This window comes from Oculina patagonica, chromosome 2 (assembly GCF_052425735.1).
Source record: "Oculina patagonica isolate OP01 chromosome 2, crgOcupat, whole genome shotgun sequence".
NCBI classification, from domain to species: Eukaryota; Metazoa; Cnidaria; class Anthozoa; order Scleractinia; family Oculinidae; genus Oculina; species Oculina patagonica.
This window is the reverse complement of record NC_135759.1, coordinates 13482425-13495565: the sequence shown is the minus strand read 5'-3', so window position 1 is coordinate 13495565 and position 13141 is coordinate 13482425. Positions and strand designations below refer to the sequence as shown.

The following is a 13141-nucleotide window of genomic DNA, read 5'->3' as shown; positions in this document are numbered from 1 at the left end:
CAAGAAAAAATTTCGAAGTAAATTAAGACCAAAAAATACAACGGTTCAACGAAAAGTTAACTAAAGCAGAAAGCTGAATTATTCTACGTTTCACATGCCAAAAATTAGCTCGTATGGTGGGGGCTTTTGGATAAAATACGAATTTAACTACATCCATGAATTTTAAGGAGCCGTAAACAAACAAATTTTTCGGGAATGCAAATTCACCTACCTCCGCGTAAACTCGACGTGTGAGCTTTCTATATCGAATTGAACGATCAAACTCAAGATACTTAAAGCACATGAATCAGTCTATCGTTTGAAGGAAATACCTTTTTCTTTTAATTCAACTGGAGTGTGAAAAAACGCGTTAAACACAAAGTGGCCGAGAACTGGACCCGCCGAGAACTGGGCCCCATACAGTACTGATATTCACCATTGTGAAATTGCACTTACTTTGACAAGTTAAAGTTATTTTTGTAAATGAAAAAGGTAACGTCATTGATGTCACGCAGTGTTTTTTTGTAGCAAACTAGATGGTTTGCTGGTTTCTGACTATGAATGGGGGTGTGATCTTGCGGTATATTTTTTGAGCCTGACTCCGCCGTAAAACTTTTTTTTTATTTAGGAAGAACTGTGTCGATTTTCATTTCTGAACAATTGGTCGTCAAGACGTTTGTCACAAAGAGTAGAATGTTTGTACAGCATGTTTTGGAATTATTTTAGATTTGGTTAGTAAGACGCTTCTGAAGACCTGAGCAAAACATTGGGAATGTACAGTATTAATAGGAACTTGAATGGAATTTTTCACAAGTTGGATAAAGGTATCAACTGAAAAAAATGGAATTCAAAATGAGAACTTGGATTTTGTTGTAATTAAATTTTATCGCGGATTGGATGCATAATACCACGGCTTTGAAAGTCTTCAAATAATTAGAAAGGTTCCTTTCTTCCTTTTGATCTTATTGTTATTTTCATGTATTGATTATTCGAAAGTGGTTTTCGTTGATACGAAAAAAAAAACGGGTTTTCACTGAATTGCTTGAAGTATTTTTAGACGTGATAATATTGGCTTAATCAAATTACATTGTGCACGAAATATTTGTTATTCTTTTGTCTTGAAACTTTGAGGAAATTGAAATTTTTGTTTGACAGTAGTGTACGAAAGGCATTTTATAGAACTGAATAAAAAATAAGAAACATTGATAAAGGTTATTTCAAAGATTTATTTTGCCTGATTTTGAAGGGTTTCAGGAGTTTTAAAGAGTGCTGGTAAGCGGCTGTATGTTGTTTGTGATTACGGATCTTATTTAGTTTCGAACGCTCTAATTTTTGAAAGGTTAAAACAGGTTAAAACCGGGCGGTTTCATGAGTTTTTTTGGGTAGAAAGGTACGGTGGTGGTCAAAAAAAAATGTTTAGAAAGGAATGACTGTAGTAGCACGTAAGTCGGAGGTTTGCGTGAGTCACGGGGTATAGTATGCGTGAGCTGGATTTCCGGCGTCATAACGGCATGTTTTGTACTGAAAGATACACTCGACGTTAAGTTAGCTTAGTCGGCTTGGGAAACTATTTTAAAAATGAATGTTGTAATAGTTAATTAATAGTAATCTAGAATTAACCCACTCTCGATTGGAGTCTGTTCTGGATTTGCGCTACCTTTTCGCCGCGAAGGAATTTTGTAAAATTTCGCTAGTGGAAAGAGGTACTGTAAGAACAGTATCAATAACTCAAAAGGAGGAACTTCTTTGTAGCTCTGAATTAAGACGTATGATAAAATTTTAGAATAAGAAACTTTCGATATATGGTTTTCATATTGTTTTTGTCAATTTCCTTTTGTGGCAGATTTTTTGAGAATCAGCTTTTCTTTCGTGTGATGACGGACACAGGACAGAACGAGAGGTGGATGAGAAAGATGCCGAAGATGAATAGGCACCGAAAAACGACAAGAACCGTCAAGGACTTATCTTTAGAGGGCGGGGAGTTTTGGGATACTGTATTTCGAGGACTGGACTGGACTAGTAAAACGCGGACTAGTAAAACGTGGACTTGTAAAACGCGGACTAGTATAACGCGGACTAGTAAAACGCGGACTTGTAAAACGCGGACTAGTAAAACGCGACTCAGGTAAAACGCGGACTTGTAAAAGGAGGACTAGTAAAACGCGGACTAGTAAAACGCGGACTTGTTAAGTATTGCGAAAAGGCTGCACTTTGCTAAGTGTTACAAATTTATATTTTCTAGACGTCTAGTTCAATCGTTTATTTGTATTGTGCGAAATATATTTTTATAAATTGAGACCATTATGTCATTAAGTAATAATGCAATCTTGAAAACATTCCAGATTTTCATTATTAAAATAGAAACACGAACAATTTAAATTTGGGAAAACAAGCCTGTCAAATTGACGTTGCCATGGTTACAAGTTACTGGCACAATAACTACAGTCAAACCGGATGTTCTTTTGATGGGAACTTTGCAATGTTGCGGCGCAATGTTGCAATGTTGATTGACAGTTTGCTCGTCGCAACTTGCAAATTTCAATTCAAATTTGCTTGAAATTCCGGTTTTCATTTTGCCGTATAAAACGAGGTTGTACCACCTTTGTTTCAAAGAAACAGAAAATTATTTCCCCTTATTCGTCTGTTCATCAACAGAATGCGAGAAATAAGCGACAGGCTTAGCTTACATTGCTAAGTTAGGAATTACGCTTCTAAATTACAAACGTAAGCCGTAACTTTCGGAGCAAATTTGAATTTTTAAGCGCAATTTCAAGTTTGGCGATTTCAACTATGCCTGTCGCTAATTTATCACAGTCTGTTGATAAGCAGTCGACCTTAGGACAATTATTTCATCCTTCTTTGATACAATGGAGGAATTATTATGTTTCCAACTTGCTCAGGCAAATTTAAATTGAAAGTTGCAAGTTGCGACGAGCAAACTGTCAATCAATATTGGAACATTGCGCCGCAACATTGCAAAGTTCCCATCAAAAGAACATCCGGTTTGACTGTAATCCTACCAAATTATTGCGAGATAAATTTTAGATAAACGCGCAAAGTTTGGCAGCGTTTGGTTGAATCTTGAAAAAGTTATAAGCGTCCAAAGTCAGCGCGGGCCACAAAAGCCCCCCCCCCCCCGGCCTGAATAGGTTTAAGTAGCTGTTTTTCCAGTGATTTTTACTGTACTGTACCTTGCCTTTCAAGTCAAAACAAATAGCTAATTATTAAGCGCCCGATTTTAAGCTTCTTAAGCTTCTCAAGCTTCTTGTTAACTGAGAATTAAAACTCACGACGCGGATCTTCATGGGGACAGTTTTTGACGGAATGAATCCGTGCAGTGAACAACTATGCTTGAGCAACCGATCTGATGAGCGCGCGTTTAATATGGATCGCAAAAGTGATTCACAATACCAATTTACTATCTTCCGCTTTGATTTCAGCCCACGAAGTTCTTATTCGTCGTTTCGCGCAAAATCGGAAGATTGCTATTTGGGGCTGCACATCGATACATGATCTTAACAGAAGGAATTATGCAGAACATGCAACGTAATTTTTCTTGAATTTAAGGCCCACGATTCCGCGAGGAAGAAAAAAGTTTTCAATGCTCCTTCCTCAGCAGCTCAAACTGACCGTTGTTTCACTGGATACCATTTTCTTTTCTCAATGCCGCTTTCTACTTCTACAGCTTTCAGCGAACGGCGAGCTCCACTGAAATGATGTTCCCGTGATGCTCTACATCGCGGACAGTTACACAGCAGTAGTCTGTATCATTTAGATAGAACAGACGGTCAGCAAGTTTTGTTACATGGTATCGCGTATTTTTTGTCGCCCTGGCGTTCCCTTCAGATATATCATAGAAAATACCGAAAATAAATAAAGTTAATGATAATCAGAGATAATTTATACAGTTGTTTTAAGTAGAGTTGTATGTTTATTGTTATACAACACATTACTACTGACAGAGGCGGGAGCTTTTTCAAGGGCTCAGAAATATTCATGTCAAGTTATATTTAATTTTGCCTGCCTGGTGGTATGAGCAGACAACTGAGTTTCAGTTACCTACGTATTTCTTTTGGCACTGAGTTCCTCCGCTATTTGTGAGTTCAGTCTTATATAAGAAAATTTTAATTTGAATATTGTTATTGTTTGCCAAGTTGTCTGGTGTATAATTTTTGTTCGACGCTCACGCAGAACTTTTATAAGACCACGAGTACCGGGAATTTTTTTCCCTTTTTCATTAGACCAACTTATATGTGGAATTTCATTTGTGTTCAATGTAAAAGCAAAATTGCTTCATTGTATTGACGCAAAGCCCACAAAAATAGCAAAGTAAAACCATTGTTTTGACCCCCTTGACACAGTCACCAACTGGTCAAAACATAAATTCTCCTTGTTCATTGTTAAACAATCCGAGGACTGTTGTTACTGAGAATTTGCTGGTACATCAAGACAATATTTCTTTATTGATGATTCTCTTTATTCTCATTACCTGACCGCTTAGCATTGTGTTGATAATGTAAGGAGAAGTTGAATGTGCTGCTGTTGTATCACTTGATGTCAACATGTCAGTATGTGCTTTGTTTCTCACAAGTGATGTAAACACTATGAACAAAAGGTATTCCATGTCGAATTTTCGTGTTCTAAACTAAGTAAACAAGGCTGAAAAACTGTTTTCACTTTATGCTGACTAGTTCGTTTACCAGTTGGTATCAGAGGAGCGAGAGTGAAAATGTTTCGCTTGTTCTTCCTGCTCGCTTTTGCCTTTTTCTTGAGTTCCTTCGGAGCATCGCAGAATAAATCTGCAAACCAGGTAATAAAGAGTGGACTTAAGTAATTTGATGACGATGTATTATCGGTTGGGAATTTGAATGAAAGGATGGTAGCGGTGTTCTTCTCGATCATTCGAAATTTTCTTCAATTTTTTTTAAGTTCAGGTTAATCTCATAATAATATAAATTATATTTTCAGAGTACTGGAACAGCAACCAAACCAAATTGCTGCGTGCAACAAGCTGGATGCGGTAAAGATGGTGAGTCATTATCACCCAAATATTTTCATTTTGTTCTGCAAGTGCAGTTTTCGCGAACGATATCACGGAGTTTTTTTTTCTCGTTAGGAAAAGACGGAAAAGATGGACAAAACGGTGAGTTTACAATAATTTTAGTCTGTTACTTTCCCGTTTCTACTAGTAATAAAAAAGCAATGTTTATTGATAATTGAATTACGATTTGTTTTCCACACAGGAAAGGATGGGCGCGACGGAATAAACGGTGATGTAGTTATTTTTATATACAGCTGAAATGTAAACTTCAATCTACAACTTGGACGATTTCTGGCTATATAATTATCTGAAAATTAAACATTTCATTCTGAAAAAGAAAAAAGAAACAACCATAACTATTACTAAAGTGTTACTAAAGTGTTAGTAAAACAGATAATCACAAATAAAAATGACATTTGTGAGTCAACAAATTGACGAACCAAACTGGTGGTTATAATAAATTGAACAACACAAAATGATTATAACTTTTGCCCAAAAATCTTTACCATCTGCACTTGGAAGTAATCTTGTATTCCTATCAATTAAAAAAAATTTAGACCAAGTGCTGCTTCAAAAAATTCGGAAACACGGCTTATAAAACAAAAACTTGTAAGACATATAAGTGAAATTGCTGTCAAGTGTTTTGCAATGTGACGTTTTCTACTGATCGCCATTCTGATTTCTAACATAGGACGGGACGGACGCGATGGGATAATGGGACCAAAGGTTGGTTACTTCTTGACGTATCACAGTATGATTTTTACATCAACACAAAAATACGCAATTAAATAAAATCTGCCTGATTTAGTACTTTGCTTACAGGCAGCGATCTTTTTCAGATACGTCATGTTATTTGCATGCCACTTTATATGACAAGTCATGCCTAAGCACTTCGTTACCTTGGCGACTAAGTGATAATTTCAATTTCGCTTTGTTGTTTTTCAGGGAAAGAAAGGTGACACAGGGATGCGTGGACTGGATGGCAACGCTGGCATCAAGGTTGGTAATAGATTGTGTAGCACAAAAAAAAAATCTTTTGTCTCACCCAAGAGCAAATAATAAGATTAAAGGATCACTATCATGCTGAATTTCTCATCAAAACGGTGTTAAAATTATTACTCAGTACTTTCTCTCATACAAGAAATACACTTAGAACACCAAGATGATGATATCAAGTAAATGTTTCAAAAGATGGGAAAACTCTAGTAAAGTTTAAGCATTTTTCTAGAATTTGTGAAAAAGTCTGCCTGATTTTTTTTTTCAATTTTTGATCAAAACATCGTGCATACTTAATTCATAATGACATCCTTTTCTTGGCTTCACTGAACTAGTATATTTAATTTGAACAAGATAATTACTCATTGACAATGGTTTCCACTGATGCGTGTTTTTCTTTCAAAAACCTGGTGTATTATAATACCACAATATAACTCATTTAATTTATACCGACTTTTCTAACGCTTTTACCAGCCAGTGTTCTTAAAGTATGTTAATATAATTACGCTTTTATCTTTGTTTAGGGGGAAAAGGGAGAACCAGGACCAAGAGGAAAGGATGGTAATGTTACTGCAAAAGTAAGTTCTATTTACCCTTAGCTTAGAATCAGGGCTAAGAGTAAATGATGGTGATTAATCAGAGTGTTAAAGTAAGTTACATTGTTCTTTAGCTTACAACCAGGAGTTAGCGGAAAGGCTGATAATTTTACTAAAAAAGCAAGGTACATTCTCCTTGAGCTTAGAACCGTGACTAAAAACATGTAAAAAGAAGGAATTGTAATTTTACTGCAAAAGTAAGTTTTATAACTGCCCCTTAGCATACAACCAGGACTTAGAGGAAAAGATGAATATAGTGCCAGAACTAATAGGAAAATATTTTAGACGGTTTTTGCACAACATTCGAGCAATTAAGGCAAAAATAAAGTTACCAAAAAGAGCTCATAGCATGGTTACAGTTTTAATACAGTTAAGAAGAACTTTAGCTCTTAAACTCACCCCGCACGAGAAAAACGAATTTGAAGTTCTCCATATTTCAGTTAAAACGGACGTTTCATGTCAGTTCAAAGCAAAATATCACTCATTTTAAGCTTTTGTTCGAGGTTTAACATTAACTTCCTTGAGAAAGCTTTAGAATTTAATTGCAGGGTCACTTAGAGAAATATATTACAGTGAGACGTTCCAAACAGTAAACAAAATATGAGTAGATTTTTGGTAATTTATTTTTGTACTCATTGCTCGAACTTACAGCGGAATCCGTCTTCATTTTTACTGAAACAACTGCAAGAAAGTTCCAGTCTTAAGATTAGAATCAAGAGGAAATGATAGTGCAAAATTTAGTTCCATTGTCCAAGGCTTACCTTTGAATCAGAAGAGTTAAGGATGGCAATTACAGTGTAAATGTACGTTCCATTGCCTGTCGCTTAGAAACAGGACTATGATGAAAAGATGGTAATTTTAGTGCAAAAGTGAGTTGCATGGTCTCTAAGCTTAGAATCATTTTAGTGCAAAAGTAACTGTTATTGTCTCTTAGCTTACAACCAGGAGTAGGAAGAAAGAAAGAAAGTTTCATTGCCGTGGCTTAGCTTCAGGGGCGTAGCGTGCATTTTTCGCAGAGTGCGCACCGTTGAAAACGCTGAGTGACCTGGGGGTGGGGTCTGGGAGCATGCGCTACCAGGAAATTATTAGTTTTTAGAGGCTCGAAAATGCCATTTTGAACGTTTTCTAGGAAACAGTTTCGTAAATTAAAACATGACAAAACGCCGAGTATTTAGTAACTTACATCGTTTAGATGTAAACATTTAGTTGACAGGAGGTTTAATGGGAGACTTTTTTACACAGAGTTTAACGGTACAGGCAAAAAGCGAAGCGTCTCCCGTTTAGACGGAAAAATTCGAACTCTACTTTGTCAATGTCTACGTTCTTATGTTCGTACGTGAATATGTAGAATTGCCAGGGAGGATAGCCTCTCGTCTGTCAGGGTACTACAAAGAGGGGTTTTCAAACTCAAAAATCCTCACCTTTCAAATTGCGCGAAGCCTGAGGTTTAAAAAAAACAATAATTGTGTTGTACGCCTCTCAGGAAAAAAAGAATTACTCAAAGAAATGTGTAGCAATTGGTGCATTTCGATCCATTTTGTTTTTACTTTATTTCCATTTTGTTATCGCCGTTGTGGCAGCGTCAAAGATAAGTTGAGTTTTGAAGTTCACTATTCAGAAGAAGAAAGGATTTCGGTTTTAGTTTGCAAAAGAATGTTCTACAGTTCCTTAACTGACTTGGACTTAGCAAGAGAACAATAGAAAATAAAGGTAATTTAAGTGTAAGAGTGAGTTTCAGGGGCACTCGGAAAACAAGAACTAAATCAAAGTGGTTATGAGCCACTGAAAAAGGTTACAATGTCGAGGCCACTTAACTGAGTTCGTATTTATCCGCTGGTCATTGGGTCTTGTAGAACTGCCGAGCTAAAAGGTGTAAATGTACTGAAGAAAGGTATGGACTAGTCGGATTTACAAGACATCTAACAGGGAGAGAAGGAGCGAAGGAAAAAGAGTTAACCAGGATTGTATGTCAAAGGTAAATTAGTATAATAAATTTTATGAGTTTGATTTTTTTTATTTAGGGCGAAAAAGGATCTACTGGGGGGAAAGGATCACACGGAGAAAAGGGACAGAAAGGAATGCCGGGAACATGTGACAAGCAGGTAGGTAAACAGAAACCGCCATGATCATAAGGAATAAACTTTTTTCAGAGGGTATTGTAAGGACCTGTCATATGCCGTTGCTTCTCTTGTTCAGATGGCATCTCTTGTTCAATCAGTCGATTCTTTCGTAAACTGTAATTTATGTTTCATCGTGATTAAAAGAAACTTGTAAACGATTCTTTGTGTACCAAGCTGTTTTTGACCTTTATCCTTTTCAGGAATGCTGCAAATCAACATGTTGTGCAACTGGTAAGAAGAGTTACCACTGATGTTGTTTTGAGTAATTGGACGATATATAAACATTAACGGGCTTTTTAGTTTTCAAATACTGAAAAGTGTGAAATCTCTTAAATATTCCAAGCAAGTCAATTTTCTACTCTTTGACTTTGCCCGCAGCCAGTTGAGACGACCTTTTTGAACGTCCGATGAGTAAAATGACAAATAGGAAATTGAAACTGAAAAAATCGTTGTTCGGTGTTCATTCACGTTAACTGGCATACGAAAAGTAAGTGATTGGCGTAAAAAAATTACACCTGTTGAGACATTATTAAAAGAGATTAGCACTAGTATCATGATTTAAACCAAACCACACCCATTTACGCTACCACTGGTTGATACGACCAAGTTGTAATCTTCCGTCATGCAGTGGTCGTATTAAATGGGTTTCTATTATACTTATGTAAGGTTTGGTGTTATAGTATCAAAATGCTGGAAATTTAGAGGGGTGCTATAGGAAAATGATATCAACAATCGTCGATAAAGAACTGTTCCTAAAGACAATATCAACCTGGCTAAATCAAACTGTTTAACTTTATTACACTACAACTATGGGCCACAATGTCCTTCGTTCAACCTTCCGTGACATTAGCATTTGAAAACTGTATTGCGTCGACTGAAAACCTTGCAGTTAATCTTAAACTCGAGGCGAAATTTCTTCTGAACGCCGAGGCTCGACCTTGTTTGAAACAGTAAAAACACTAATTCACTAGTAAACAAGTGACCCATGTTCTGAGAGAAACTCGCGCCTAGCGCACAGTGATACCAATGTGACCGAGGCAGGTTCTGGTGTTGTTAGCAATACACAAAACCAATGCGGTAACATCTACAACATGGAAAGAGTGGAAATTTTAAAGTACTAACACTGTACAAAAAAATTTCTATAGCATTTAAAGGCAATTTTATTCACTGACTCAACTTTATGTAGGAACAACATTTAACTTCTCCAGAAACACCGTTTTCACTTATTTATGACATGTAGTATTCTTCAGCGGACTACAGAGCTACATAAAAACTAGGTAGCATTTCAAAGATTAAATTTGAAAAGGTTTTTTCTTTTATCTCAGGATGCTCAACTGGTTTTCACTTTTTTGAGAAAGTTCAAGATCTGCCAACCAGTGGAGCTGCAGCTGTTGAAGCTTTTTCCATTAATGGGAGACTGTTCCTCGCTATATCCAATTACGCATTTAAGACATATACCACCGTCATCTACAAGATGGTTGAACTGACTGGAAAATTTGCTTTGTATCAAACTCTCCAAACTAGAGGTACTTATGGCCTTGAATACTTTTCAATTTCTGATAAACATTTCCTCGCTGTGGCTAATCATTGGGATAGAAAGTATCAACTTGACTCTGTAGTTTATCAGTGGGATGGACAGCGGTTTGTCGTCTTTCAGAAAATACCTACAAATGGAGCAAGCCACTTTAAATTCTTTACCATAAAAGGTGAAAACTATCTCACAGTTGCAAACTATTATGACGGAAGTACGTATTCCACAAAATCAGTCATATACAAATGGAGCAGTGGCAAGTTTAACAAGTTTCAGGAGATAGCAACTGAAGGTGCCATGGGATGTACGGCATTTGTAATAAACAGTGACACTTTCATCGCTTTTGCAAACTATTACAACTCCCAACAAAAGTACTCTGTTCAGTCCACTGTGTTCAAATGGTCAGGAGGGCAGTTCATCAAACTGCAATCTCTTCAGACGTACGGAGCTTGGGATGTTAAGTCTTTCAACATCAATGGTCACACATTCCTCGCCTTTGCCAACCATTACTCTGGAAGTAAATACAACACCGATTCCTTCATTTACAAATGGGATGGCAACAAGTTTGTTCTGTTCCAGTCTATTCCTACTCGTGGAGCCATCGCTTGGTATCCCTTTGTGATCAGCGATCAAACGTATTTGGGTGTGGCCAATTATCATGGTGACAGTCAGAAACACAACACCCGGTCAGTTGTGTACCAGGCCTCTGGAGCGCAGTTCATCCAGTACCAAGAGTTTCCAACCCACGGCGCACATGACATGACGTCATTTAAGTACAAAGGTCACACTTATCTGGCTGTGGCAAACTATTATAATCCTAAGCAAAGCAGCACAGACAGCTTTGTTTACAAGTGGTTATAGAGAATCTGAATCTCGTGAACTACAAGGACGGTCTAAAAAAAACGTGTTGAAGTTGTTGATTAAGGAAAGGGTTTTCATACGCATCTTCTTTTCACTGCTTAAACATTAGCATAACTGAGTTAGCTGTTATAGAATGCTAAAGATTATATTTAGTCTTGGTTGATAACTTTTAAAATGTAATTTGGAGTGTTGCAAGAAGAAAAAATATTTAAAGCGGGGTCTTAAGGGGGAACTTAACTTAAGAATAATTAGCATTTGCTTGTATTTTTATCGTTCGACGGCTATAAATCAAAATAACGCTGTTACTTACGTTAGTAATAAAGTGGTGCTTGGAACATAACCAAGTTACTGGGTGTTTTCTTTTTGTTGTCGAGCTCACCTCAGTTCGTGTTTAGCTTGATATGATTTTGTGGGAACGCAAGATCCAAATAAGAATGTTTTACTTGGGAGCACTGATTGCCACTGTGCTCTGAAACATGTTTTCAAGACTAGATTACTGACCGTCATGTACCGGACAAACTACTCAGTTTAGTTGAAAAGGTTGAAATTGTACCTTTAATTGAAACATATCGACTCGCCTTGCTATACTTTAAGAACAAGGGAAAATAAAACAGGACAAAATAAGGCATATTAAAGATCAAGCAAACAACATAGACAATTCCCTGTACAAGTGGGGATTTGGATGCTTAAAGGGATCAAGAAAATAAAAAGATTATTTGTTTTGTGAGGAAAGCAATTCCATTTACCGCCGTATAATTCTGAAAGAAACTCGGCTCCCCTCTCGAAGTACCCCTCCCGAAAGGAAACGCCACCGCGAAAGTATTTAGTTTTTTAGTCTTTATTATACATTTTTATTGAAACCTAACTGCGTATTACATATATTAGTGGTATATCGACAGATGAGGTATTATAATCAATTACGCTGTTGTCAACCTTCTTGCTCTTAATTTTGTCATGAGATTTTGGATTAGAGTTATTTTACACAGCTGGTGAACATGACAAGCCGAGTTTTTCAAGTACAGATCGATATTGAGACGTGTCAACCTACTAACCACTGTCTTTATGTTGCTGGAGAAATTCAAGTATCCTCATGGTGCCTCGTTTTTAATCCGGGTGTACATGGAGCGAGTTTTTAAAACACCGTATTAGAGCACTGAAGGTCACTTACAATATTTAGCTGGTATTTCATCCTTGGGAAGTAGGAGTAGAATAAACTGTAGTCGCTTAGAGCCGTACAAAAACTGGAAAGTGTCGAAAGTGTTGCGCTGTTGGATTCTGTCTATTCTTAGTAGTTCGACTTTAATACCTCCTTGGTGGATATGGTGTGTAGCATAAATGCAATGTTCGAAGAGCTGTATCATTTATCATGTCCTCTTTATTCTCAAAATGCTTAAAAGATTTGCCGCTTTTTTCGCACGCGGGAATGAAAAGAGGAGCCGATAAATAAATCCCATCCCTAACGATTACGGGTTGACCCACCCGTACCTGACATTTTTCTACATGATGTATTTTTGGTCTCTGCGCTGTCCACCAACAGCTAAAGCCTCTCTCTTCCCCGTAAAGACCTTCAATAAAAAATAATATCTCGAAATGATCATTTAAATAGATAACAATTCAGCTTTTCTAGCTTTGCAAATTTGCGTTTTCTTTGGTATATAAAACCAAATCAAGCAGGGAAGAAGCTATTCCGTTCCTCTTGTCTAACCGAGAATAAATAATGACTCATTTTTGAGTTCCTTTTGCCACCTGAAAACGATTTCTGGTGCAACACCTTAAAAATATTAATGAGCTTATCGCATGTTCCATGAAAATCAATTTTCATTTCATTTTCATTAATATCAGCAATTTTCATTTGTATGTTTATAAATCACGAAACTTGCTCGTCCGCAACGTCCGAGATTTTTCCTTATATTTGGAAAGACGAATTAGAAAAGATCAGGATAACGTTAATTATATCACTAATTACCTACTAGAAGATGGTTTCCCATGTTCTATAAGAAAACAAGAACATTGAGAA

At 36.8% G+C, this 13141-nt stretch overlaps 1 protein-coding gene and 1 pseudogene across 2 annotated transcripts in view; both read left to right on the top strand.

The window, feature by feature from the left end:
• Positions 1 to 3785: 3785 nt before the first annotated feature.
• LOC144639013 (uncharacterized) overlaps positions 3786 to 13141 on the top strand; it is a 41656-nt pseudogene continuing 32300 nt past the window's right edge. The window contains exons 1-7 of the transcript XR_013568052.1: positions 3786 to 4789; positions 4948 to 5008; positions 5096 to 5122; positions 5223 to 5249; positions 5712 to 5746; positions 5966 to 6019; positions 6541 to 6594. The product of XR_013568052.1 is annotated as an uncharacterized LOC144639013 (transcript). The remainder of the gene's footprint in view (positions 4790 to 4947; positions 5009 to 5095; positions 5123 to 5222; positions 5250 to 5711; positions 5747 to 5965; positions 6020 to 6540; positions 6595 to 13141) is intronic.
• Positions 7099 to 11475, top strand: LOC144639401 (uncharacterized). Its single transcript, XM_078498723.1, has 4 exons — positions 7099 to 7481; positions 8634 to 8714; positions 8933 to 8963; positions 10058 to 11475. Exons 2-4 carry the CDS (start codon positions 8691 to 8693, stop codon positions 11122 to 11124), a joined length of 1122 nt encoding a protein of 373 aa, XP_078354849.1. The 5' UTR covers positions 7099 to 7481; positions 8634 to 8690; the 3' UTR covers positions 11125 to 11475.